The sequence below is a fragment of the Papilio polytes genome, unplaced genomic scaffold (assembly GCF_000836215.1).
Source record: "Papilio polytes unplaced genomic scaffold, Ppol_1.0 DF823177.1, whole genome shotgun sequence".
Lineage (NCBI taxonomy): Eukaryota > Metazoa > Arthropoda > Insecta > Lepidoptera > Papilionidae > Papilio > Papilio polytes.
The window spans coordinates 269,021-296,942 of record NW_013526027.1 but is presented as its reverse complement, the minus strand read 5'-3'; the positions used below and the strand labels follow the sequence as shown (position 1 = coordinate 296,942).

At 34.0% G+C, this 27,922-nt stretch overlaps 2 protein-coding genes across 2 annotated transcripts; both read left to right on the top strand.

The window, feature by feature from the left end:
* The first annotated feature begins 2,441 nt into the window (after nt 1-2,441).
* Nucleotides 2,442-8,264, top strand: LOC106105136 (synaptotagmin-15-like). Its single transcript, XM_013285368.1, has 9 exons — nt 2,442-2,548; nt 3,438-3,568; nt 5,444-5,532; nt 5,677-5,801; nt 6,166-6,259; nt 6,494-6,661; nt 7,293-7,400; nt 7,752-7,968; nt 8,074-8,264. Exons 1-9 carry the CDS (start codon nt 2,442-2,444, stop codon nt 8,199-8,201), a joined length of 1,167 nt encoding a protein of 388 aa, XP_013140822.1. The 3' UTR covers nt 8,202-8,264.
* A 14,291-nt stretch (nt 8,265-22,555) lies between these two features.
* Nucleotides 22,556-25,422, top strand: LOC106105231 (basic juvenile hormone-suppressible protein 2-like). Its single transcript, XM_013285508.1, has 5 exons — nt 22,556-22,667; nt 22,866-22,999; nt 23,079-23,912; nt 23,995-24,167; nt 24,319-25,422. The coding sequence occupies exons 1-5, from the start codon at nt 22,589-22,591 to the stop codon at nt 25,343-25,345; spliced, it is 2,247 nt and encodes a 748-aa protein (XP_013140962.1). The 5' UTR covers nt 22,556-22,588; the 3' UTR covers nt 25,346-25,422.
* The last annotated feature ends 2,500 nt before the right edge of the window (nt 25,423-27,922 follow it).

Here is a 27,922-nt window from a genome sequence, read left to right as displayed (position 1 = left end):
TGAAGTCAATCTCATTTTTGGTAGCACCGTCCGGACTCATCCAGGTCCACTTCCTGTGCCCTTGCTTCTTGAAGAAGGAGTTCATCATGTAGAGTCCTTCCTTCTCCATAAAGCCGGCCAGCAAGTGTCCCCGGTGGTTCCGCCGTCCATATCCAAACTTTCCCACTCGTAGCTCGTCTCCATCCCGAATGCCCAGTTTCGCGTTGAAGTCCCCCATGACAACGGTGTAGAAGGTTTTGGAACTATGCATGGCTCGTGAGATATCCTCATACATAGTTTCCACCTCATCGTCGGAGTGTGTCGAGGTCGGTGCGTAGACCTGTATAACCTTCAGCGAATACCGTTTGGATATTCTGAGTATCAGGTACGCAACCCTCGTCGACACACTCTCGATCTTCACCACATTGTTCACGAGGGACTTGTGGACGATAAACCCGACACCACCCTGCGACTGTTGGTCGCCCTCCCGGAAGAAGAACAAGTTGCCGGACTTGAGGATTATCGTTTCCTCCCCCTCTCTTCGGACTTCGGATAACCCTATAATGTCCCAACGCAACCTGCTCAATTCTTCTTCCAGCTCCGCGATCCTCTCGTCCGTCCGCAGTGTGCGCGTGTTCAGTGTTGCCAGGGCCAAAGGTCGTCGTGTGTGGTAGCCGTATCCTAACCGGGGATTCTTAGCACCCCCTGCCCCGCCGTTACCCTGGCCGCTACCGTAACCAGGAACGGCGGGGCCGCCGGGTACTGGGGGCCGTACTTTTCTAGTGGCCATCATTTGGGGGGATTTGCCATAATCGCCACGCTTGGCAGGCGGGTTGGCGATCGCAGACTTCTCCACCGTTTTTGAAAGGGACGCTGCTGCCCGTCCTCCGGTGGTCTGGACGCAGTTTAACGACGTACCCGGGTCGATTTCAGTCTATGGTGCTGTTATACCATAAATAAGTCACCATAAATGTTAATTTCATAAACCGAAACAAAAGTACATTTGCAATATTTTGACCCAGGTTACGATACCGACGAGGCGGTTCCTAATGTCGACTTTTACGACAGAGAATATGAAGAGCCTATAAACTCTCAAAACATTGACATCCTCAGTCAGTTGGAGACGGAAGCGCCCCAGCCTAAATACGAACAAGCGCCTACCGCTAGCTCTGTAGCCGAGTTCTCTATTGCTAATGCGATTAATTTGAGAGGTAAGTTAATAGTTACTCTAAATCCTTAAGTAATAATTTAAAAATATATATTGCCTGTAAACTGATCTGTGATTATTATGTTGTAAAAACAATTTACAGTGTGTACTATTATAATAAAGCGTAAACACACACTTCTTTGTTGCCTAAGATGTCAGCAATTTTAGCATATTTTTGAATAACTATTTTTTTTAATAAAAAGCCCTACACTTACGTCACGCTTTAGGCTATATATTTTCACGCCATTAAACTTAAGGGGTAAATATTGGATAAAAACCCTAATGTGAGAAATAGACCGTAAGTTGCTGCCAACATCAAGGGAGCAAGATTACCAAGGTTTGTCGTGTCATGTCATTTTGACATTTGCTATTGATAATTTGACAAATGTAAACAATAAAATAAAATTTTAAGCCGCAATAATAAGCCGCATGAGAACAGCTCCTTTTAAATAAAAGTAAGAACATCATCAAGATTGTTGTATCACTATTAAAAATATTTTTACAGCGTGATTCATGTATCGTGTTTTATGTTACATTTATTTTCCTAGACTCAGCAACATTAATGAGGGTTATAAAAGTGTTAATGGCGCCATATTACATTATCATAACACACTCATAACATATGTTAAAGGCTCTTAATTTAACGGGCTGGTTGTAACAATAGTAATTAGGCAAAGTTATATTATGTCGTTAAAATATTATTGAAAGTTGTGGAAAGTGATTTATCATGTTCATATTCCGAAATAAACAATTACCTAATCAAAAGTGTATTCAAATTGTAATTACTAAGTGTTAAATAAACTTAAATTACTTGTTTAATAGACATTAATGTATCGTAGTTTGTAAACAATTGTTAAATGGTTAATTTGAATATCTTTGTCTAGTGAAGATAACAAAGGGTTGAACGTAGAACATAAATAAACAATACAAGACTACTAGTTTACTATTATAGTTATAACTAAAACAACAACATTATTATTTTAGTTTAATTCAAACATTTATTTAGAGATTAAGATTTCATATCAAAGAAATAAATAAATCAAGAACATACATGAAAATTAAAATGAAACAGGATTTGTTCAACTGAATATCTAATGGAATATAACTCTCAATTGATTCTTATTTTTAATTTAAATATATAATGACAAAAAAGTTTACATTCTCTTTGGACACATTTTTTAAATTGTTTTTTTTTTCAGAGGCTGTATTAGTGGCTCTTGGTGGAGCGAGCGCTGCGTTAGTTCTCTTAATAGTCATGGCCGGTGTGTTCGTGGCCCGTCGTCGCAAGAACAGCCCATCCCCCGTGCCATCGCCCCCCATTCTGGTCTACCCACCCCATGACGTAACGGCCCCATGTTACACGTAAGCATAACAAATGCCATAATTTTATATCGATGTTACGCTAGATCAATATGTGTTAATTTAGTTGATGCTATTTATGTTTCTAGACGGGTATTCAATTACTATACGACTGTTTTCTTTAAGGGTATTATTTTAAGGTTTGGTGCAAACCATGTATAACAGGTTATCTTAAGAGTTATGTGTCCTTTTGTCGAGTGCATTGTGTCGTAAAAATTTAAAAACTTTGTTATATTCCTATACAAACGAGCACCCAATCATTCGTACATAAATAAAAAACTTTGCCTCGTTATTGCATTTGAAATCTGTGAACCCACACGTCGAAATCAAAATGCCGTAGGCGAGTTATAAATGCGAAATCACTTTGTAGTATGATACCTACGCTGATGCGTTTTCGGACGTCATACCAAGTCTTTAAAGGTAGCGGGTAATTTCATTAGGTTTGCCCTTTCGGGGGAAACAGAGTTTATAGCTCGTCGATAGAATAGACAAATTGACGTAACGCGTATACGGACTCACATGAACCTATACCTAATAGCTGTTGAAAATCTATTTAATTTTTCATAATCAGTTTCAATATAGATTTAATTTTAAATTAAGTGTCTTCACTCATAAAAACTATTTCCTTTGTGAGTTTTTTAATCATCAACAATGCTATAGATTTAAGTCTATATGTATGGAACATCTACAAGAATTACGTAGTTTTATGCATGTTAAATAGTGATGAGGGAAAACAGTAACGAAAATGAATAAGCCTAACAATTTTAACTAAAAAGTTATGCAAATGTTAAAACAATGTTTGCATAATCTTAGAAACAGAAAGGCCTGTTTATCTTTCGGCTTTACTCGAAGAAGGAACAAAAATCTAAGAGACAATACTAATAATTCTTAGGACGAAGGAGATAAACTTTTCGCTGCCCTCCCTGCGTTCGACATCTTTGGGAGAGTTACGTGACGTCAGCGGCCTGCCGGGTGACGTGCTCTGCCCGCCCACGCCCACGCAGTTCCGATCGAATTCTTTCAGTAAGTTATTGTAGCAGATTTGTCGTAAGCTACAGATTTTATTATCCTATTTCATTGGATTTTATTCTTGAACTAGCCACATCTAGTGAAGAAGTAAATCTGACTACACGCAACTTTTATTTGACTTTTCAATATAGTTTACAGATTTGGATTGTGTACAAAGTTTATCATCATCACCCTTCTTATCTTACTGCGGTAAGGTCGACGCAAGAGGTTTTTGTATTAAAACTAATATAATATGACTATTTATAATATTGTCTGTGTACAAAGTTATTAAATATTTAATAAGGGTATGCATTTGTATAGCCTCAGTTCGTATAGATTGAAATTATATTCGTTTGTACAACAAACTTTATAGCTGTATTTCAAAATTCTAAAATGATTTTTTTATAATACATTCTGTTGCATTTCAACGATGTTAATTAATAGCCAGACAGTTTTCCATTTGAGTTCAACTTTTAAATTTATTTTAAGAATTACAAACGGCATTCCCCAGTATCATGACCTTTGGTTCTTACATTCCTGTGGGAGTTATTTAAACAAATGTTTCCTGTACGTATTAGGCTATGCGACGCGTGTTATGTCAAATGTAATCTATCAAATGATATTTATTATGTACATACGTAATGAATTCTGTTAATGAATAACGAATAGAATTCCGTTTGTTATAGGTTAGGTAACATTCAACCTGTTTGTTGACACATATTGAAATTTTGTCCTATTCAAATAACATTTCATTTGTTTCAAAGGTCTGCATGTTACTGTTTGTATATTTTGTAGTCACTTGTTTGTCTAACGAGAGAATACTGAAATAGAATGGAAATATCTAACAGAATATACTATAGGTCCCCGCTTAGATTTTTGACGTCTAAAAAAGCGAAAACGGAAAGGTTCGTTTGAGGATTCGGTCATAACTGTTGCAAAGTAGTAAATTAATCCTTAGGGAGTCACTCAGTGCAGTTTTAACATGATAAATGTTAATTACGAGACTGTTTAACTATAAGACTTAGATGAATGAATTTCAAAATATCACCGAAGTCTAATAAAAGATTAATTAACAAAAAAGATTAGACGAGTTCATATTGCATTAAATTTACTTAGGTATATGAAACTAGCTTCAGTACGGTCATTAATTTTTATAGATCCTTTGAGCTTAAGTTATTTCTTACACGAAAGGCGCTCCTAGTTTGTCCGTGTGTATTAAAGTGCCTATGGCTAAGCCTATGCCTAATGGCTTAATCACGGAAGGGTTCAATCAAGGCCATTGACGTTGCTATTTTTTTTAAGTATATATGAATTAAAATAACAAGTCCTAAGTGAATAGGCAATTTTCAACATTAAACTAAGTACCACCGGTTTGATGACCGCCGCGCCTGTTTTTTGTTGTCGCGTCTACTACCTTTGTAATATCAGTATTTGATACTAGCTTTCGCCCGAGTCTCCGTCCGCGTAGAATTAAAAAAAAACAAAAGCAATTTTCATGGAAATCCGTTCAGCCGTTTAGGCTACAAACTCCAACAAACACCCATCCATCCATCCATCTAAAGTTTCCCATTTAAAATATTAGTATGATTATAATCCACATATGCTATTAATGTCTAACAAAACCCATGTAAATATTTATTCTATGGTCGTAATGATCATTTTAGGACACATTTAGTTCAAATATCTCGGAAATCCGATATAAGGTATAACTGCTGCACTCAATGATTTATTATTAGTTACTTAAACTCTCTCTAAGTGTGTTAAATCTACAATTAAATACTCTATTCGGGAATAGCGACTCCAGACGACTTTACAAACATCAAATACAGTATAAATATATCGACAGTTGTGTATGAAAGATTGATAATTTTCATAAGTTTTTTGTTCCAGCGAATACAACGGATTTGGGCGTACTCGACCCATCGCTGTACAAGTCGGACTGTCTCGACGTTGATCATATGTGGCCCGAGGGACATGTGGTGAATAAAAATTCTAGCGTCATCAACAATATTACCCCTTTTTTCTTGTTTCTAACAAGCTTTCCTCTTCACACTAGATTTATAATGTAATCGTTAATTACGTAACATTAGAAAAATAAATTTAATCATGAGTTTTTTAAACAGGGTCGTGTATGGTTTACCGTGAAATACGAGTCAGCTACCGAAAGGTTTCAAGTGCACATAATCAAGGTGAAACACTTGCCATCGCGCACCCCGGCATTGGCCAACGCATGCGACCCTTACATCAAGTAAGTAACCGTGAATTTCAAATGATGTGATACTATCTCTGTTTTATCAAGGAAAACGAAAGGGATGGCAATATTGTTGTAATATCACATGCATTACGTAGTTTAATGGATTTAATTGGCATAAATTATTGCGAGTTTTGCTTTGACTCGAATTTAACTTCTGTATTAACTCAAAGGCATTTTGTTGCATAAAAAAATTAAATCATTCAACTAACTAATTGAATCGTATCATTTTTAAAAGGTCAACACTTTTTGCTTAAAATTGAAGGCTTAATATTAAATGTCAATTTTAAAACGTAATTTAAAACTTTGCCATTTGTTGATTTACAAAACATAACCTAATTTTAACAATATATATTTGTAGGATACAACTGATGCCAGATGAAAGGCGTGTGCTTCAGACTAAACAAAAGAAAAAGTCATGCAATCCATTCTTCGACGAAACTTTTATTTATCATGTGAGTTAAGTTTTTTATCTTCATCAACAATATAGATAATTATAAACGATTTGTAAAAAAAAGTAAGCTATAAAGTTAACAGAAAGTGTAATAAAAATGCACCTCTTTTTAAAATCCCCGAATTTAAGTCTTAAACTGAATAATCACATTACACAATTTTTTAAAACTGTAATTAATTTCTGACAACATCTCGATATAAATGTGGAATACTAAAACCCATTTTAATATACGTAGATACCACCAGGGAAACTGGATTCCCTCACTCTCAAGTTATCAGTGCTGGATGCGGGCCGTATCGGAAAATTCAAGCAGCTTATCGGCCACATCATATTACCGCTCAGCGAACTAGAGGGTGTTGCGTCTGACGAAGAACCGCAATTATACAAACTGGATATCGAAAAGGTTAATATTTAAATATTTCCTTTAAATAGAACTCTTAAAAAAAAACTTTTCTAACATATCAATTAAAATCCAATTAATTTATATTTAATTTATCGTGAGCGTTAAAATAAAAAGTTTGATATTTATAACACGATGTATCTTCAATTTTCTCTATTATATGGATTACAATGTTAATGTTTAATTCTTAATCAAATCTAACTAGCAGGTAGGTTTTAGGTAATTTACATTTTATAAGCATTTTTTATTAATTTTTATTAATTAGAAAAAATAATAAATTCAGTACTATTTTCAGCAACATATTTTATTCAAGTCACGCTCTAAAGATTGCCTTACAAAAATATGTACATTGGCTTTATAGTTGATCTGTCAGGAGAACTAGAATAGCTAGCGGGTTGCTACCATCTGTGCGAACTGACCTAGTTTGATTCGCATCGTTTAACATCGGAATAACATTATAAAAGCCACTACAAAGTGAGATATATCAAGGTGACGCGACGTTTGCTTTAGTTCGAGAACGATAATTATCTATGTTGATATTAATGTTGGATGTAGGATATCAGATTATTGTCTTCTAATTATACTAGTTTTCTTCTATGAGTTAGTAAATTTGTTTTTGTACAATTGTTTGTAGGAACTACAAGAACCCACTTCAGATTTGGGCGAGATGTTAGTGTCCTTGGTTTACAATGAAAACTTAAACCGGCTCTCCGTTACTGTAATTGAAGCTCGGGGGTTAAAGGTATTTTTGATTTTACACTACAATATTATGTTATACAAGAAAACAATTTTACATTTATGTAGTTACCTATTATATCTTTACTTCTACTCTGATATTATAGCTCTAAAACAACTTGGCCGATTTCAAAAATTCTATCACCATTAAAAAGCTACGTCATTAGTTAATAACATAGGCCATATTTTTTATTATTTTTTAATTTACACGCGGATGAAGTCGCAAGTAAACGACAGTTTAATATATTTGTATGTTGAATTGTAAATTAACCTGTATGATCCATTTCGCAGTGTGAGGTCATTTATGTTTTTATTATCCGTATATCCGTAAGATATTGACTGTAATACTCTTGTTTAGCTGGACCCATCATCATCACGACGTGAGGTAGTGGCTCGAGTAACCCAAGAGAGGGCTTGCCGTGGGGTGCGCGCGCGCCGAACAGCTGCCGTCGAGGTGTCGGAAGAGGGCGCTGCACTTATCACCGAATGCTTTCACTTTAGACTGAGCGCCGACGAGTTGCACACGACATGCGTTACCATACAAGCCCTACAACCGCATTCGGTGTACGCTAAAGGTAGTTACAACTTTTGTTTTTCAAATTGGAAATAAACATAACAAAATTATTACACTCAATTTCTAAAGAAGATATTGGATATAAAGGTTTATGTATTTTTTTCAGATCGATTACTAGGGAAGTTTGTATTAGGCTCGTATATGTTCGCAAGAGGGCGTGCGCTTCAGCATTGGAACTCAGCACTAGCCAGTCCAATGGAACAAGTGAAGCATTGGCATCCATTGACAAACTAAACCCGTCGACTTATGCCAAACTTACGTATAATATACAACTATATTTAATATATTAAATGTACGACATCCTTCATATATGTCAAGTTTAAAGTTATCTTTACCAATCCAAGTTATACAAGCACTTTTAAATATCAATATACTATCAAAATAACCTGTTCGATTTGCTTGCAGTTTAAAATATTTTATGATGTATGTTTACTAAGAAAATATTGAAATATATTTATTTTAGAGTTTCATGTAAATATTTCATATTTTCCAAATAGGATAGACCCTTAATATTTTTGTAAAATCTATTGATGGAAGTTTTAAGTATTTTTACAGCTTCAATTGCTATTTTAAATATAGTTTATACTTTTGTTTTACATGTACGTAATACATATTTATATTTACTAAAACAACTATTACCTTTTAATATACAAATGCTGTAGCTTTTTAAATTGAATATAATTCAAATACGATTTTGGAATTAAAAAACTTATCAATGTTAAAATATATAACCAATATCTTACATATATCATTACATTCTATATATTGTACGTAGTAGATATGATTTTAATAAGTATGAAGCAAAAATAAACTGTGTAATGCCAAATTGGCTAAACAATGTTGTTTTATTTCTAATACAAACGTATATCCTGATAAAGCAAATTTTCAGAGGCAAATTACAAAAGCAACTAAATTAAGTTACGTTTAAACATTATCTCAAGTAATAATCTTACTATCTCACTAATATTATAAATGCGAAAGTTTAGATAGATGGATGGATGTTATAGTTTGTAGCCTAAGCGGTTGAATGGATCTCGATTTAATTTGGCATAGATGTAGAATATAGTCTCGAAGAACACAAATAGGCAACAATTTTTGTTTTTTGACCTACTTCCCTAAAAAAGGAGGTACTCAATTCGTCTGTATGTTTTTTTTTCTACTTCCACACGGAAGAGTCGCGGACGAAAGCTAGTATATCAATAAATTACTTGTAATAAACATCGTAAAGTATAATTTGCGGCTCAAGTTAAGAACCATCCACGCTTATACACCAATATTTATATATATAGTTCATTTGAAAAGAATCGAAAGATGATAAATTTCCTATTAAATTTATAACACAAACTCGTGCAATATAATTGTAGTAACCCCTAACATTGTTCCACGAATCTGAAGTTAAGAATAATCATCAAAATTCTCACCTGACAAGTGATAATTCAGAAGCTGCAAGCATTTCTTGACTTATGCGTCGCTCTTAAACCCCGGTTACTTTTACGGTTAACTAGCTATCGCCCGCGTCCGTCAACGTGAAATTAAAAAAAAATCAAAAATAAGTAGCCTATGTGTTCTTTCAGACTATCCTCTACATCTATGCCAAATTTCATCGAAATCTGTTCAGCCATTTAAACTACAAACCCCAAAAAAAACCACCCATCTATCAAAACTTTTGTATTTATAATATTAGGAAGAAGTAAGACTAGTAAGATAAGTAAGAAGCAAGATTGATGATTTTTATACTTTAAAACTATTATCTCACTTGTTTATTGCTGCTGCTGTAGAAAATCTATAACAAGACTTAAGCTGTGACATTTATTAACAAGAACTTTTGCGACAAACTTATCCGAACTTCTTTAGCCTGTTAACGCCTTTATAACCAAATGTCAATTTTAATTTTGTTTATCAAATAAATTCTAAAACTAACGGTTAATTGTTTCTTAGAAAAGTTTTAGCAACTAATTAAAACTTAAGTCGACTGAAGAGTTCAGATTTATAAAATTGAAACGTGAGAGGAATTTAAAATTACTTTTTATCGCTGATTTTTTTTAATATTTATGAATGCTTCGCTTTTGATTCAACAAAATAATTTCAATAGCAAATGAAAAAAAGGTCAAGGGTGGAGGATTGATTAGACGTCAAAATATCGTTATGAAAGGAATTATTGTTTGCGTGACCTGCCATTAGTGAATTGAAAAGAAGTGTAAAGATAAATAAAATTTGATTTTTTCTTAAGTTATAAAACAAAATATTACTGGTACCGACTAATTAATTGACGTAAGTAAGAAATTTAAATGATCTTTGGTAAGTATTAGCTTTCGCCCGCGACTCTGTCCGCGTGAGATTAAAAAAAAAACCTTTGCAAACTCTAACAAACGTCGACCTAAACTTTCGCATTTATAACATTAGTAAAAATATAACACTAAAACGTTCATTTTAATATAAAATTTTCACTACGTAATATCCCTAATGGGTTGGTCATGTTTGCTTTAAATATTCATAACATAAACAAAGTATTTAATGTACTCGTATAACAACGGTTCATTTCAAATTAGCTTTTACCGTTAATAACGTGGTTGCGGTGAAATACAACCACCGTTATAATGTCAATAAATGACGTACGGCCTTAATTTATCTAGTGTAACTTAAAACCGAGCATGTAGATTATTAATTATTGGCTACTCTTGGTTTCTATAACTGAACGATGTAGCTAAAAGTTCTCGTAACTTGATTATGTTAAATGTACTAATCATACTAATACTTACTTACTAGTACTATAAATGCGAAAGATTAGAGGGATGGATGGTTGATAGAGTTTGTAGCCTAAACGGCTGAACAGATTTCGATAAAATTTCTTATAGTTGTAGACAATAGTCTGGAAGAACACATAGGCTACTCACTTTTGTTTTCTTTAATTACACGCGGACGGAGTCGCGGGCAAAAGCTAGTATTATACGTATCGATTTAATTTACTTTACAACACCGTGACATCAAATCATTGTCACGTCACACGAGAAAATCGAACATTAAATACGAGTATCACATTCCTAAGGGACGCCTATATCCGACGTAAATATTTGATTTGAGGATCGTAACAAGCTCGGGATGTTTGCTATCGACTGAGATTCAATATCACTTCAACCCCTAAATGTTTCGTAGCGGTTACATTACAATGTTTATTAAGGGTCCTAGTACTTTAAACGTTACTATGCAATAAACATGAATGTTTAGTATGAGATGTTTTCAAAAACAATGTTGTCACATGAAAAGAAAAAAAAAAATCACAGTACCACTAAAATAGACACATGGAAAAAACCGTCTACGAGTACAGTCACTAAACGTCACTATTGTCTTCTATTCTAAGATGGTTTGTTAATGACCCTAAAATAGTTAAATAAATCACATAATTTTATATTTTGTCCAATGCTAATCAACTGTCCATAGACATCCCGCATCCTACGTAATATCAAGACATTTCCAACGTAATTGACATTTACACAAAACAAAGTTTGTGCACTTATTATTCTCAAGAACATTTGTCGCGAGTAGTCACGTCTTTGTAAGTTTCACACAACTTGCTAAGTCCAACAAGACGCTACGAAGTTACTACGTTTGACAGAACGTGATTATGGTATGACAAATTCTCTCACCACAATGTATATTTATCTCAGAACAATTGTGTTACAACATAGCAAGCATACATTCATAAATAAATTAATATACTTTTTAATAGAACTAAAATATACCTAATAATGCATCTTCTGTTATATTTTAGTTATTGGGTAAAACATTATGCTCTACTGGACTACCCAGTAGTATAAAGAGCGGGCGCAAGCCTTTTACTAAACTATCGCACAATTGTTGTGCGATTGTCTATTGTGTTGCAGCCAATTCAATTGTTTATTTTATTTATTTAGTTTAGTTGCATAACTTAAAATCGAGTAGTGTGTGCACCTGGTGTGCACCAATGTCAATGAAACCTCTTAATATCGAAATCGCATTGCACAAGAATCTAGATTCCTCTTTACACTATTTTAAAAGTGGTCTAAGAAAACGTCTAACATTAAAGAAATGTTGAAAGACTAATATAACATTTGAAAGTCAAATATTAAAGTTTTTACTCAACTGCAAGAAAACAGAAGTTATTTACATATTTATTCAAATCTTTCTCTTTTGAACTTTATAGTGGTTTACATGTTAAACGTGAACAGTGCAAATATAAAAGTTAAAAATAAACTATTGTAGTTTTGAATTATAACTCGGATTTAGAACAATACGCTTAAAGCTCAATTTTTAAATAAAAGTATAACAAAAAGCGCTAAGCTTGATTGTCAGCATATTGTGACTTTTGTCGATCCCAAATTGGCCTCTCTTATCTTTGTAATTGCTTCCCTTTTGTATTTTGGTTCAAATGTAACTATCGAAGTAATCCAGATTTAACGACTTAATAGAAAAACTGCTATAAATAGATACAGTTAGATAGATCGCTAGAATTAAATCGTTCTAGCTATATCTATAATAATATTATACAGAAGGATTTGCACTTTAGTATGTATTGAAATAACATAAAAACTTCTGGGCCCATTTTAAAAAATCTTTCACCGCTACAAAGGTAACTTATCCGTGAGTAACATAGGCTATATATTTTTTTTTAATTTTACGATGTCGAAATCGCGGGCAACAGCTAACATTAAATAATTTGCATATTTCTTGTAAATTTTTTAAAAGTTCTAAAATAGGAATAACATTGGAATATTTCGTTTATAAAGTTTTGTATTAGTGAATTTTAATACAACATATTAAACATTTTGTACACTTTAGGCTTAAGTATACAAGCAATTTTGTCATATTCCTACATAATATTTACTTTCAACACATAATCGTATTCAATAAAGGAAGAATATATAAAAGTTTACCCTCTCCTTGCCGACGTTATTTTATCAGAAAGGATAACATTAAACACATTCAGAGAAAACCGTGTTTGGAATATAAATATTTAAAAGAAAACTATATGTTACTGTTTCATATCTTATAGCTTTCACCCGCGACTCCGTTCCCGTAAAAATAAAAAAAGCAAAAGTGCCTGTGTTCTTCCAGGCTATCCTCTACATCTATACCATATTTCATCGAAATCCGTTCAGCCGTTTAGGCTACAAACTCTAAAAAAATTCAACCATCCATCCATCCATCCATCCATCTAAACATTTAAAATATTAGTAAGAAGTATGATGTAGTGTTATATATAGTTAAGTAAATATTATGTTCGGAAATCTTTATCACGGCGACGTTATCTGTGTATCGTTACAGAGTACGTTTCACATAAATAGCAAATTTCAGAGATAACCATTAAGTCATTTTAGAGATAGTTTCTAACAAATAACCATCCAAACATCGAAACATTCGCATTTATAATATTAAGTAATATCAACAAATATCTCTCTTAATAACAATATACCGACAGAAGGTCTTTCGTATTGTTCTTTGTACAGATATGCCGCTTCATAGATATTCTAAGATGCGACTTACAACATAAATAACCCAAACAAAGGTATTCCCTAAATCTACATTAATGGTCGTACCATTTACCGAACGTGCGGGAATAACCATTGCGTAATTTAAAGCTTCGGCCATTTGCTTACTTTATCTAATGGTATTGACGTTTAAGATCTTTCGTAGAACGTACTATGCCTCTTTTTGTGATAGTGTTTGAGATTAGAAATGCAATCCATTTATTTTATTGCTTCTTTTACCGAAAATAGTCGTAGACGCTTGCGTATCTAAATTTCAAGTTTGCCATTCATTAAGGCAAAATAAAGAATAGTCAAAAACGCTCTTTTTAATATCTCTTTAGAGTATTTAATGTAATAGTCTTGTGATACGGTTTATTACAATAAAGCATTGCCCGAATTAGGCTAAGGTAACAAAATTTTTTGCACCAATATTTACATTACTTTTTTATTTAGAAAAATGTTTTTCCTGGCGCTTTTTCGCTATAAGGAAATTGGATTGGTTGTTTCAATTTCGAAATAGTATCCAGACCGTACTTACTAAGAGATCTTTTAAAACGAAACTTTTCATGTAACGTGGAGTTTTCAATTTTCTCGAATGATATAATCATGGATTAAAAAAAATCATGTATAACTATATTTCAAGACTGTTAAAAAACTGTGATACTGATGATTTAATATTACACAACTTATTTAAAATAAATGCACCCTGTAACATCGTCCGAAGTAACTATTTTGACTATTGTAAATTGAAATTTAATTCCCCATACATCTTGAAATAAAAGTAACAAAAAACTTGCACCGTCCAATTTAATAAAACAAAGAAAGCTGTCAACGATATAAACAGAGTCTGTTATCGTAAAACTAAGGTCCTAATAAACTTATTTACGACGTAGACAACTTACTACACGGTTGTCAAACGTGATGTATTAAGCTACGCCGTAGCTACTCGCGTAGCTCCTGTGAGACGTCACTAGCAACGATTTTTCATTGCGATTTCTTGTAGTGTATTCCATTAATAAATGTTGTTTTAAGAAAATGTCTCAATGCGTTCTTATTCTTATAAAAAAAAACTAAGATGACAATACGTTTTATGTGAGAATACAGACTGTCTAAAGATTAGGAAAACGCTATTGAAAGTCCTAACGCGGGTAATAAACGACACAATAAAAGAGCAAACGTTTAAAAAACGATATCTATATTCGAACAACATTGTCATAATGGCAACACGATCCCATCACGTTTTTATTTTTACTTCCTCCGGCCTCCACTGACCTACATAGCTTAATCTTCCTTCGCGTTAGATGTCACAATTAATCCTCGCTTGATACTAACGATAAAACTTTGCTTTCAAACAAGTAATCGAGTTATATTACTTTGTTTTTAAAACTTATATCTGATTTAATATTGAAACCTAAACAGTGGTTTAAATCGTTTGTAATCTAAAATAGAGTTTAGTACATTATAGAATAAACTTTAGCTAAGGAGTTTTGAATTCTTTTTACTTCAATCAATTGCTGGCAGGTAATAACGAAGTGAAAGATTACTTTTAAAAATCATTCTCGATAAATTCTACTTTGTTACATAGCAGAGAACTCCAACACCAGCTCTCATTATGCAAAGTTAAAAGCCTGAACGGAATCGTCGAAGCTCGTAATTGCCCGCCTACCATTCCTATTGTCTTTATGAATTGCTCGTCTATTTTTTACTTTCCATTCTGTTTTCGCGCGTTGTACATTGAAACTTCGCGTGAAAATATTATCAAAATATAAATTAAAAATCGAAAAAATTATCACCCCTACCTTATCCTACTCCCATAGGGTCGGTGCACCGGGCTTTGCAGCCTCCAAATACAGTGGTAGTGCCCGCTTTAACACCTTAGCACGAATGGGCCGGCACGCCCGGTGTAATACCACGACCACACAGAAGATAGGCGTGAAGTGGAAGCAATTCCGTGTTTCGTCTGATGAGTGTGGTGCCGGAGGCCTAATTTAAGTCCCTTTTTCTTTACCGCCCTTTTCTTATAAGGAGGGGATGGGAAGGGAAAGTGGATTTGACAGAGGAGGAGATGCATAGGTAGGGGAAATATCCTCTTTTTGTGCATCTCCTTCTTTGTCGGATAAGGGTAGGCAACGCATTTGCAATTGCGGATGTCTATGGGCAGCGGTCGCTTCGCCATTTTGGCGGACTCAGGTGGCCGCTTGCTCGTTTGCCACCGTTTGCTATAAAAAAAAAAAAAAAAACTATTATCCGTTATAGTCACAACTCCCTTCTTCGTCATGTCATCTTTCACGTAGTTGATTGACGTTATTTATTAATTTACTTTGACATACTACACCATACACTATACACCGCGTAATTATTATTCTACGCATATAATTTTTTTTTCACAATTTGTACCCTAATAGAAGCAATGAATCAATAATGTATAAGGGTACTAAATTCATGGGAAAGTTCGCAACATAATTCATGTCTCCAATAAATATTTATGAAGGTCTCTCGCTTCATTTCTTAGTCGTATTGTGTATTTCACTTTTATATATGACGGAAATATACATAACTATAAAGATACAGATAAAACAAATTATCGTCCGTTTTATTCGTTTATAAAAAGAGAAAACAGTGATAAAATCTCTGCGAAAAGATTTATTTTTCAGTGACACTGTGGTAAGTGAAGTTCATCGTAGAGTACAAACGTCAAATAATAAATTACTATGTACAAGTTAACTTAAAATGATATCTTACTATTATTACATATTCAAAAGTTTTGGATGGATGTAGGTTTGTAACCTAACTGCTGAACTGAACTCGATAAAATTTGGGAAATGTTGAATATGATCTGGAAGACCCCACTAATTTACTTATACTACTTATTTACTAACTTACTTTTTTAATTTCGGGCGCACGTTGTCGCGAGCGAAAGCTAGTTTTATAATAAACGGAATCGTACTATAAGTGATAATGAATGTATGTGTATTGGACAATTTGTTTCCAGTAAAATAGGTTTATCAGTTTTCCGACAGAACTCTCGTTGATTTGTGTTATGGAATGTGAGCTCGTCAAATCCCCGAAGTGCTTTAATCGTTCATTCGATGAATATTGATGAAGGTTCCTTGATTGCTGAACTCTACCGACTTTTACAACTTTTTTGTTTTATCACAAAGGAAGTGTGTTCTTTTTTTTCTTTCAATTTTAACGTTTAATTTCAAGATGTTTTGTTGTAATTAAAAGTCCTTTGTTCTTTAAAAATACTTTAATAAATGTGTATAATTCTACAAAAAAGGTCAAAAAACACAGAGTTAATTGGACCGATTTATATTTAGAAGGCTTTTGTAATTTTCTACTGTAACAACATACGTATTATTTTATTAGGGCACGTTACACTCATTTAGTTTTAATTAATATTCATTAGTTGAGTAAATTGCGATGAACAAGGGAAATTAAGCCGCATATATTAGAGTACACAGTTGTTAGTGAGCTAATGGTAATATGTATAATGGTAATTTAACAGTGGTAGTGCCCGCTTTAACATCTTAGCACTGCAGGGCCGGCACGCCCGGTGTAATACCACGACCACACAGAAGACAGGCGTGAAATGGAAGCAATTCCGTGTTTCGTCTGATGAGTGTGGTGCCGGAGGCCTAATTTAAGTCCCTTTCTCTTTACCACCCTTTTCTTAAAAAAGAGGATGGGAAGAGGAAGTGGGTTTGACAGTGGAGGAGATGTATAAGAAGGGGAGATATCCTCTTTATGTGCATCTCCTCCTCCGTCTGATAAGGGTAGGCAACGCATCTGCAATTGCGGATGTCTATGGGCAGCGGTCACTTCGCCATTTTGGCGATTTCAGGTGGCCGTTTGCTCGTTTGCCACCTTATGTTATAAAAAAAAAAAAAAAAAATGTAAGGTTACAAATGTATAGACATATGGGGTGAACAGAATTGACAAAATTTAATAGATACTTTTTGATAACACTACGACAATTTAAAATAACACTGTAAGTTTTTACCGTATAATACTGTTTCTAAGTATCTATTTACCGGTAAAATGCGCTCTACTAAATTTTTAAACTAATATACTTTAAAACATCTAAGTTGTACTAAGAGCTAAGTTTTCTCTATTTTTCAGAGTATATTTTTATTTTATTACATCGAATAACACGACGTTATGAAACTAAATTTTCTGTTACAAACACAGAATTAGCTTTCAGAGAAATTGCTTCGCGGCTTCGCGGTTATGATGGGAAATTCAATAAAAACGTTGTTAACCGTAATTAGCTGACAACAGAGCTTAAATATAAAACTGTAATATTTATTTACCTCTAAAAATACAAGTCGTACAGAAATGTTATTAAAAGAAATAAAATTGAAAGAATAAATATAATTTACTAGCTTTCGCCCGCGACTTTGCGTGGTAATAAAAAAATAAAAGTATATTATGTGTGCTGTAGGCTATTCTTTATATTTTTGCCAATTTCGTCGAGATCCGTTATGTAGTTTAGGCTACAAACTCTAACAAACATCCATCCATCCATCTAAACTTTCGCATTTATAATATTAGTAAGATAAATGTGAGTCGTTTGAACGTTTAATATTGTCCTAAATAATGATAAGGCGAGAGTTAATTATGACGACATTTGCTAAAACTTTTGTGTGATAAAAGGCGAATATTTTTTATTTCGCTCAGGTATGATGAATCTGAATGAAATGTAGAGACCATTATTTCGTTCGCGTAACATCAACGATATAATTTATATCAGTTTAAAAGTTTTATTTTCATAAAACAAGGCTTACAAATTTCATATTAATTATCGTAAGCAGGTTAACTTCTATTATTAATGCGTTTGAATGTGAAAAAACACATTTTTACTTTCATAATTATAACAATAAAATGACTAAGTAAATAAAATATTTATTTCATTTTTCATTTTTTTCACATTTCAAACCGTTCGAGATTGTTATTCAAATATATTAATCGTTTCATAAATACAAAATCATACTAATCATACTAATACTAAAATTATAAATGCGAAAGTTTGGATGGATGGATGTTTGTTAAAGTTTGTAGCCTAAATGCCCGAACAGATTTTGATGAAATTTGGTACAGATGTAGAGGATATTGTGGAAGAACACATAGGCTACTTTTTATCCTGGAAATAGTTACGGTTCCCTTGGGATGCATTAATTTTATACTTTAATGTTTACTCGATAATTCTGCAATGGTTCAACATATCTTATTGAAATTTAGCACAGATATGAAACAAAGTCTGGAGTACACATGGGATAAGGCACATCCCGGAAAAATGTCCGGTTCCCAAGGGACACGTTATTATATAGTTCGTCTGTTTTCTAATACCACGCGGACGAAGTCACGGGCAACAGCTAGTAAATACATAAATCAAAAATCGTAATTTCATTGTTTTAGCTTAGATAACGTAACTTTATACAATTTAATATAAGCAACTTAACTTTAATATCTCACGTTCATGGTGCCTGCCTACTCTGTATAGGTATAAGACTATTAGCATTAACGTTTCTTTTAAAAGCTTATGCACGTTAGTAGCAAATTATGGACAGTAGCATCCCCTAGAGTGTTACCCTGTCACGTCCTTGTAATACTCCAGCTCTATTACACAGATATGAAAATAGGGAAAATGAATTGTCACACAAAAGCTGATGAAACTCTAGAGTAAATTTATTTACACTATTACAAGGTTAGGTTATTTTTCTGGTCATAAAAATAATGCATTCCATTAAAATAATTTTAATAATATAATTTGAAACTGAGAAAATTCCATGACCGAACATGTAAGCTAAAGTATATGTAGGCAGAGGTTCAACAGTGGTAGAGAACACTTTAACATCATCTCACGAGTGGGTCAGATGCGTAAAGTGCGAGCAATTCCGTTTTTCTTCTGATGCGTGTGGTACCAGAGGCCTTATTTTTTTTTCTTTCAATCCATTTCTCAGGAGGAAATGTTGGGAAGAAAACGTGGATTTTACGGCGGAGGAGACACATATGAAGGGGAAATAACCTATTTATGTGCATCTTCTCCGTCAAATAAGGGTAGGCAACGCATCTGCAATTGCGGATGTATATGGGGCGGGGTCGCTTCGGCATTTCAGAAATTTCAGGAGGCCGCTTGTTCGTTAGCCACCTTACATTATAAAAAAATAATAAAAAAGCTTTTTGGGATCGTTAAATACGTTCATATGCAATCATAATGATATCTGTTACTAAGTGTTGCAATGTGATTTCATTTGCAATACTTCACCTTTGCCTTGCGATAAACCAGTGCAACGACCGGTAATAATGATATCATTATTTTATTTGACTGTTAAACCTACTGCAATGTTTTTGGTATATTATCGCAAAAGATTTATTTATACAATTCATATATAATTCATTAATTTTAATTAAAATTCGCTAATTAGAATAGATACAAGATGAATGATCGATTTCTAATCGATCGATAATCGATATTATGTTTTGCTTTTCATAATAAATAAAGACTGTTTTAGAAAAATTAAAGCTATTTTACCTTCATCGATAGTACTAGCACATGCTAAAGCCACGCAAAACTGCACTATATTACAGAAAATTGCAGCGAAATACCTCATTCTACAACAGATGTTGCAAGTTTGAATAAGCAGTAAATCAAAGCTTTGCACCTCGTTTATCATTACTACTTTGCAACGAACAATACAACACGTAGATTATTTATGGACTTCTAACAAATTCCCTCAAGCGCATTTATTCATCTGAATTTCTCATTTCGGCATGTATCAGTGGCAAGCTAACGCAGACAATTTAAAGTTACTTTATACAAAACACGAAATTTTGTGTAATAAATTAAATTTTAAACCACCCAATTATTTTCTCAAAAGAAGATTTGGCAAGATCGCGCATACCTTGACTAAACTATCGCAAAATTGTTTAGTCGCGCTTTGATTTCTATGTGCTTATACGCACAGTAATCGATGTTTGGTTGTGCAACTAAGTTGGGCAGAGCAGTTCAATTGGCTGCGAAACAATCGACAATCGATAATAGCACAACAGTTGTACGATAGTTTAATCAAAGTTGTGAGTCCGCTCTTACAGTATGCTTTGGAAATAGCAATTGTCTAACATAACTCAATACTTATATTGAATTCTTACTGCCGAAATTCGTGAACGAAACCAAATTGTCACATATTTCTAAGTGGAATCTCACTGTAACATAGAAGCTATAAGACAGTAAAAGGTCACAATAACTGCAGATACAAACATCGTTTACGGTTCAGATATTCATGAAAATATTATACATAGAGTAAGACCGTCGCTCAACATAGGCTTGTCAAAAATCGGTCAACTGAAGTTATTACGCTGTTTACTGGAGCGTTAAGACTTGTAAATGAACTGTCAATATTGTGCTCTACGAAGTTGCTTTGACCTAAGTTATTCGTTAATGTTTTTGCAGTTGTTCAAATTAATATAGTTTTATTCTACAAGTTGATAATTATATTAGAATAAGCTTTCTTCCGCGACTGGAATTAAAAAATACAAAAGTAAATGAGTGAGTGTTCTTCCAAACTATCCTCTACATCTATGCCAAATATAGGTACAAATTCTAACAAACATCCATCCATCCATCTAAACTATCGCATTTATAATATTAGTAAAATAAGATTATTTCTTAACACAGAAATTAATATTTTTATTCATAAATTCTTCAGGTTTAACGTAAGAACATTTATGTAGAATGTAGATTAAATTTTTTAAATATTTTTTTATTGTCAATGGTTTGATTCGAATATTGCAATGCAATGTAAAGTAATTGGATTAATAATACATGCAATTGTTTGAATATACTTCTACAAACCAAAGGGAAAACTCTTTAGATCTATAATTGTTGTGAAAAAATATATATTTGTTTGCATCGAATAGTCTAGAATCATCGAATAGAATAGAAGGGGGCAAACGAGCGGCGGGAACACAAAGGTGGTCAACGACGCTCATGTACATCCTCAACACCAGAGGTACTACAGATGCGTTGCCGGCCTTTGAGGAAATTGTAGGCTCGCTTCTTGAAGGACCCTAAGTTGTATTGGTTTGGAAATACCGCCGAGGACAGACCGTTCCACAACGCGGCTGTGCGGGGCAGAAAGTTCCGCGAAAACCGCACGGTTTTCAATAATTCTTTCGCCATTAGAAAGCTACATCATCACTGAGTAACAGACTATAATTTATATCTACTGGAAGGGTATGGATATGACAGAAAAGATATAAGACGTATTTTAAGCTAGAGCGGATCGCAAGTGTATCATATCATAAGTACTAAAAAATGATATAAATATTTCGAACTTGCAGGTTTAATGTCATTTTTCTTAAAATTATTTTACTTCATAATAATGCCAACAATGTTGTAACAAAAACATAGATACGCTTTGAACTTCACCTATCTGAAGCTTTGTTTGTATTTGATAAAAATAATTGTTGTTTGCAATAAAAATATCTCAGATTCTCTTTGTAGGATTGGAACCGGTCTGTATTATTTATATATTTAAGTTGGATGTTATCTTAATATTGAACTATAACTATAAACAATAATTTCTATTACTTTATTCATAAAGTGAATAAAGTTGATTAGAACTTCACGATATTTAGTTGCTAACTTGTTTTATTGGAGTATTTTTTTGGGTATAATTTAAATACTACATAACCACTGTAACTTAATTTCGTTTTCGCAACGCACTTGAGTTTTTGCATTGTTTTATGTTCATGACATAAACATATAATTTACTTTATTAAATTTTATATTATCCAATGCTTGAACTTTAGATTTACTATATCTAATCTATGAATTTAAATTAAATTAGAAATTTAGCACCCAATTAACTCTCTCTACCTCTTTAAAGCAATTGCAACTATTACTCTCAAACATTAAAAAAACAAAACATTCTAAAGAAAGTTCTATAGGTTATCCGCATGCAACTTTGTTGCTGCCATAAGTCGTTGTTCTAGAAGAAGTTATCAATAAAAAAAAACAATTCATATTGAAGGTTAATCACAGTAGGATTGATTCTAGTATAAATAGTGATCTGAGTGGTGTATGGAGCACAGTTGCACCGGCTCGACTGCAGCATGAAGTCGATAGCATTGCTTGTGCTGGGGCTTGCCGCCCTGGCCGCGGCTCGACCTGAGGTGGATGATCATCGCTTTGGTGAGATTTCTTTTAATCATATGTTATGTCTAAATCAATTTAATAAAATTACATAATTGATTCTGTGTGAGGCTGGAATTTAAAAGGATAATTTACAGTGACTTTCAAATGTCGATCAAGAATATACCAAATACCTTATTGTGTAAGCATTTACTGTTAATTATTGCCAACTAATATTTAAAAAATCTTATGTTTTAGTTGATATGGATATCAAACAAAGGCAGATGTTCATATTGAAATTACTGAACCACATCACCGAGCCGGTAATGTACAAGGACATTGAAGAAATTGGCTTGAACTTCAAAATCGAGGAAAACGTCGACTTATACACCGTAAGTTGTAATTATTGAATTTTACTATAACATTTGAATCATAATATTTCAACATATACTGATGAAAAACAACTTTCAGAGAAATGACGTCGTCAAGACCTTTGTCAATTTCGTGAAAATCGGATTACTGCCCCGTGGTGAAATATTCACTATTCATGTCGACCGTCAACTTAAGGAGGTGGTGTCCATGTTCCACTTGCTCTACTACGCTAAGGACTTCACCACTTTCATCAAGACAGCTTGCTGGATGCGCCTCTACCTGAACGAGGGTATGTTCGTATATGCTCTCACAGTTGCCGTCAGACATCGTGAAGACTGCAAGGGAATCATTCTGCCGCCTCCTTATGAAATCTACCCGTACTACTTCGTCCGTGCTGATGTCATTCAAAAGGCTTACTTATTGAAGATGAAGAAAGGATTACTCGACACAAAGCTCTGCGATTTTTACGGCATCAAGAAGACCGACAAAGATATTTACATAATCGATGAAAATGTTTTTGATAAACGCGTTTACCTGAACGACAATGACGTACTGAGATACTTCACTGAAGATATCGATCTAAACACCTACTACTACTACTTCCACGTAGACTATCCATTCTGGATGAGAGATGAGCTCTTCGACAAACTGAAAGTAAGAAGGTGGGAATTAAACTTCTATGTGTGTCAGCAAATTCTTGCCAGATACTACTTGGAGCGTTTGTCCAATGGTTTAGGCGAAATAACGACTTTGACATGGAACAAGCCCGTCAGAAAAGGATACTGGCCATGGATGCTGTTCCACAACGGCGTTCAATTCCCGCTGAGACCGAACAACTACGTATTGGTTGGCGACAAGGACATAAACTTAGTTCGCCTTGTGGAGAATTACGAAATGATTATTAAAGACGCTGTTCTCAAGGGTTACATTGATGTAAGTATTTAATAAATTATCAACCCTTTTGTTCTTTTTTTTGCGACAAATAAATGATACCTGTTTACTATTTATTTTTCAGATCAATGGAGTTCGTCTAGACTTATTCAAACACGATGATATTGAAACACTCGGCAAGCTTGTCTTCGGTAAAATTGACAAGACGCAAGTCGACAAATTCCACATCGATGCCTACCGCTATCTGCTTATCATCATGAAGTCTGTAATGGGACTTAACACGTTCAACTCGGACAAGTAAGTATTGTTTAATTTGTCAAATATTTTATTATAAAAGAATTTGCGTCAATTTTATGACAGTCAATGAATATCCCTTATTTAACTACACAAAAATATAGGAAAATCTGAGACACCAATAAAATATATTTTAAATAATATAATTTTTCAGGTACTTCGTCACACCGACTGTCCTCGACATCTACCAGACTGCTCTTCGTGACCCTATCTTCTATCAACTGCAGAAACGTCTTTGTGATTTAATGATCCTCTTCAAGAAACGTCTTCCATGCTACACAAGAGACGAGCTGTACTTCCCTGGTGTGAAGGTTGACAACGTTGTCGTTGACAAGCTGGTTACTTACTTCGATGACTACTTAATGGATATGACTAACGCCGTAACATACACTGACGATGAATGGAGGAAGACTACATCCGATATGGTGTTCTTTGTACGCAAACGTCGCCTTAATCATCAACCTTTCAAAGTTACCCTGGACATTATGTCTGATAAATCTGTTGACTGTGTTGTCCGTCTATTCCTGGGACCCAAAGAAGATCACTGGGGCCGTTTGATCGATCTCAACCAAAACCGCATCAACTTTGTTGAGCTGGACTCCTTCCTGTACAAGTTGACTACCGGCAAAAACACCATCATCAGAAACTCAATCGATATGCACAACTTGGTACGCGATCGTCTTATGACTCGTGATCTCTGGAAGAAGATCGACACGATGACCGACATGAGGGATCTACTGATGAAGGACTTGAGAAACTACCACACTGGATTCCCGACAAGGCTTCTGTTACCTAAAGGTCGTGTAGGTGGTATGAACTTCTTGTTATACGTCATTGTAACTCCCTTGAAATTAGTCGACAATGTGGACCTGACTATCTTGGACACCAACCGTAAAGACTTATTATTGGACTTCAGATCTACTGTACTTCTTGACAAGATGCCATTAGGTTTTCCGTTTGATCGTACTATTGACTACACTAAGTTCTTTACACCGAACATGAAGTTCGTCGATGTTGTGATCTTCCACAAGAAGCAGGTTTGTGACATGAAGACCAGATGGGACCGCTGGGTGCTGAAGAACTACAACATGGTCGACCACACCGTTGTTGGCAACGACTACATGGTAGATGTTGACATCAACACTAAAGTCGACAGAGATGTTAATCTTTTTGACTTGTAATCAATGACTAAGGCGATTGTATTTTTAAAATGACAGTTATTTAAAGCATCATAAAATAATAAAAAAATATTTAAAAATAAATTATTTTTCATTTATGGCCCTAACCCGAAACTTACCAACTTATGCATATAGTTAAGTAGAATTTGTCGAAGTGTGCCGAACACAACAGGTATCTGTCACTGTCGATGTCAATTAAGTGTAGTCAAATTCTGTCAAAGTCTATAGGTGCCAACGAAGCTGCCTGCAAATGCACCCGTATGCACCGTTCATCCCAAACGCGAAACCGAAATTCAAAGCGAGCCCGTTCATTACCCACTTCTGATGGCTCTCAAACTCGCATTCTCGTAACTGACTGACTGGGCTGCTTATACATGACACTTTCTCCCGCACCCCTCTCCGCAGGCCCGCTTCCGAGCAAACCGGACAGAGATTCAAATTCAAAACTACCCTTTGCAGGCGAATAAAAATTATAATTCATTGAATGAAATTTATTTGTATTTTTATTATTCCCTATTCCTATTCTCACTTAAAAATTAGTAATATACTCATGTCACAACTCTGTGGGTCTGACGAGGCTTGTTTCTTTAAAATATAGTGTAAATCGATTTAAACAAGATCGGGCAATTTATTTGCAAAACATTAACTTAAAACACAATAGGGATGAGATGAAAAAGTAGCGGTGAAATGCTAACCACAAAGAAGAGTGCATGCTTTCACATACATTAATAAGCAAGTTAGAATAGCCTTTCATTTCTAAATAAAAAAAATAAAGCAATAACTGGTTAAAGGCGTACTCGTAGTCTTACCAGAAGATGTCAATGCTGGCGATTGACAAGCAGAAACAATTAGATACTCCCAGTCGTGCATATGTTGCTACGAGCTTCTACGAGCTACAATCTTCTAAGTATAAATATGAATATGTTCACTGATGTATTGAAGTATCGGAACATAATTTTTGCATGCTTGAATTTATAAACCACTAGCTTTTTTCCCGATACTTTTTCTGCACGGTATAAAATTTTATATGTAGCCAATGCATTATTCCAGAAAGTGATCTAGCTCCGTACCAAATGTCAACCTTTCCGTTCGCCACTTAAGGGTTATCTGCTAAAAATTAATTCTTGCAAACAACTTTCAATTTTAGAAGTATAACTAAATAGCTGTTGCTCGTGACTTCGTCTGCGTGTAATAAATAAAAATGATGCCTATGTTACTCACAGATAAATAACCTTTTTAATGGTTTAGATTTTTTGAAATCAGCCCAGTAGCTTTTGAGTTATTTCAATACATACAAAAATACAAATCTTTCCTCTTTATAATATTAGTATAGATGAACAATATGAATAAGTTTCATAACCCCGATAGTTTCATATAATATTTACATAAGAATAAAATAATGAAAGTGGATGTGGAACGAGAGTTTCAATTCCAAAGTTTTGAAATATGGATTTAGCTTGACGAGCAGTATAGATCAAAATCTAAAACATATTACAGACAGTTTACACTTTTACTAAAATATATTCAGAGGCAAGTTTTATTCCAATAGTTACAACGTTTTAAAAAAATATGCACCTTGAGATGTCAATCTAAAATGATAAAGGGACTTATTATCTCCTAGCTTTCGCCCGCGACTCCTTCCTTGCGGATTTTATCAAAAAAAAGCAAGTAGCATAATTGTTCTTCCAGAATATGCTCTACATCTATGCCAATTTTCATCGAGATTCATTCAGCCGTTTAGGTTGCAAACTTTAACATCCATCTAAACTTTCACATTTATAATAATAGTAGGAAAGTAGGATTTACGAGTATTTATTATAATGATGATATACGAGTAGAAGGTGGTAACTATGTCTTTTATTTTATCGTCAAAGGTCAACGCTATTTACATATTTTACACAGTTTCGCTAGATAGAAAGAATATCCTTCAGACATCCCCGTAATTATTATTGTGCGACTGTTCTAATTAAAAGAGCTGTAGTCTAAGGTGACTAGGCCATAGTCAACCACGCTGGCCAAATGCGGGTTGGTTGACTTCATACATATCTTTGAATTTCTTCGCCGATATGTGCAGGTTGCATCACGATGTTTTCCTTCACCGTAAGAACGTCGGGTACATTATGTAAATTCGAAAAATCGAAAATCACATTGGTACATGGCGGGATTCGAACCCAAGACCTGTAGATTACAAGTCAAGTGGTTAAACCACTGAGCCACCGACGCTCCATAGAGATATGATTATAATTATTGTATACCTACATGACCTTCATGGCGTTAACATTACAAAAAGAGTAAGAGAAATTAGTAAAAGTAAAATCGACTTTTTCAGTTTTGCATTTACACACGAAACATCGTACATAAAGGATGAATATATTTGTCTATTGATGAACTAGATCTTATGAAATAAAAAAAAATTCAAATCATGTTTATCTAATCTTTTGATTGTGATTTTGCAAATCGTGGTAAATTAACCCAAGTATGAAATAAAACCTTAAGGTATCGATTAAAGCTAAAATAACAAAAAGCACTATTTTCTGAAATAAACATTTGTAGCATAGATGTAAAAACAATAAAACGTGA

Bases quoted from the DNA above. Each gene is read 5' to 3' on its own strand.
- LOC106105136 (XM_013285368.1), top strand. From the start codon at position 2,442: ATGGCCGGTGTGTTCGTGGCCCGTCGTCGCAAGAACAGCCCATCCCCC. The intron at 3,569-5,443 runs GTAAGTTATTGT...TTTTTGTTCCAG, and splicing joins GTTCCGATCGAATTCTTTCA to CGAATACAACGGATTTGGGC. The intron at 7,969-8,073 runs GTAGTTACAACT...TATTTTTTTCAG, and splicing joins GCATTCGGTGTACGCTAAAG to ATCGATTACTAGGGAAGTTT.
- LOC106105231 (XM_013285508.1), top strand. From the start codon at position 22,589: ATGAAGTCGATAGCATTGCTTGTGCTGGGGCTTGCCGCCCTGGCCGCG. The intron at 22,668-22,865 runs GTGAGATTTCTT...CTTATGTTTTAG, and splicing joins GGTGGATGATCATCGCTTTG to TTGATATGGATATCAAACAA. The intron at 23,913-23,994 runs GTAAGTATTTAA...TTTATTTTTCAG, and splicing joins TTCTCAAGGGTTACATTGAT to ATCAATGGAGTTCGTCTAGA.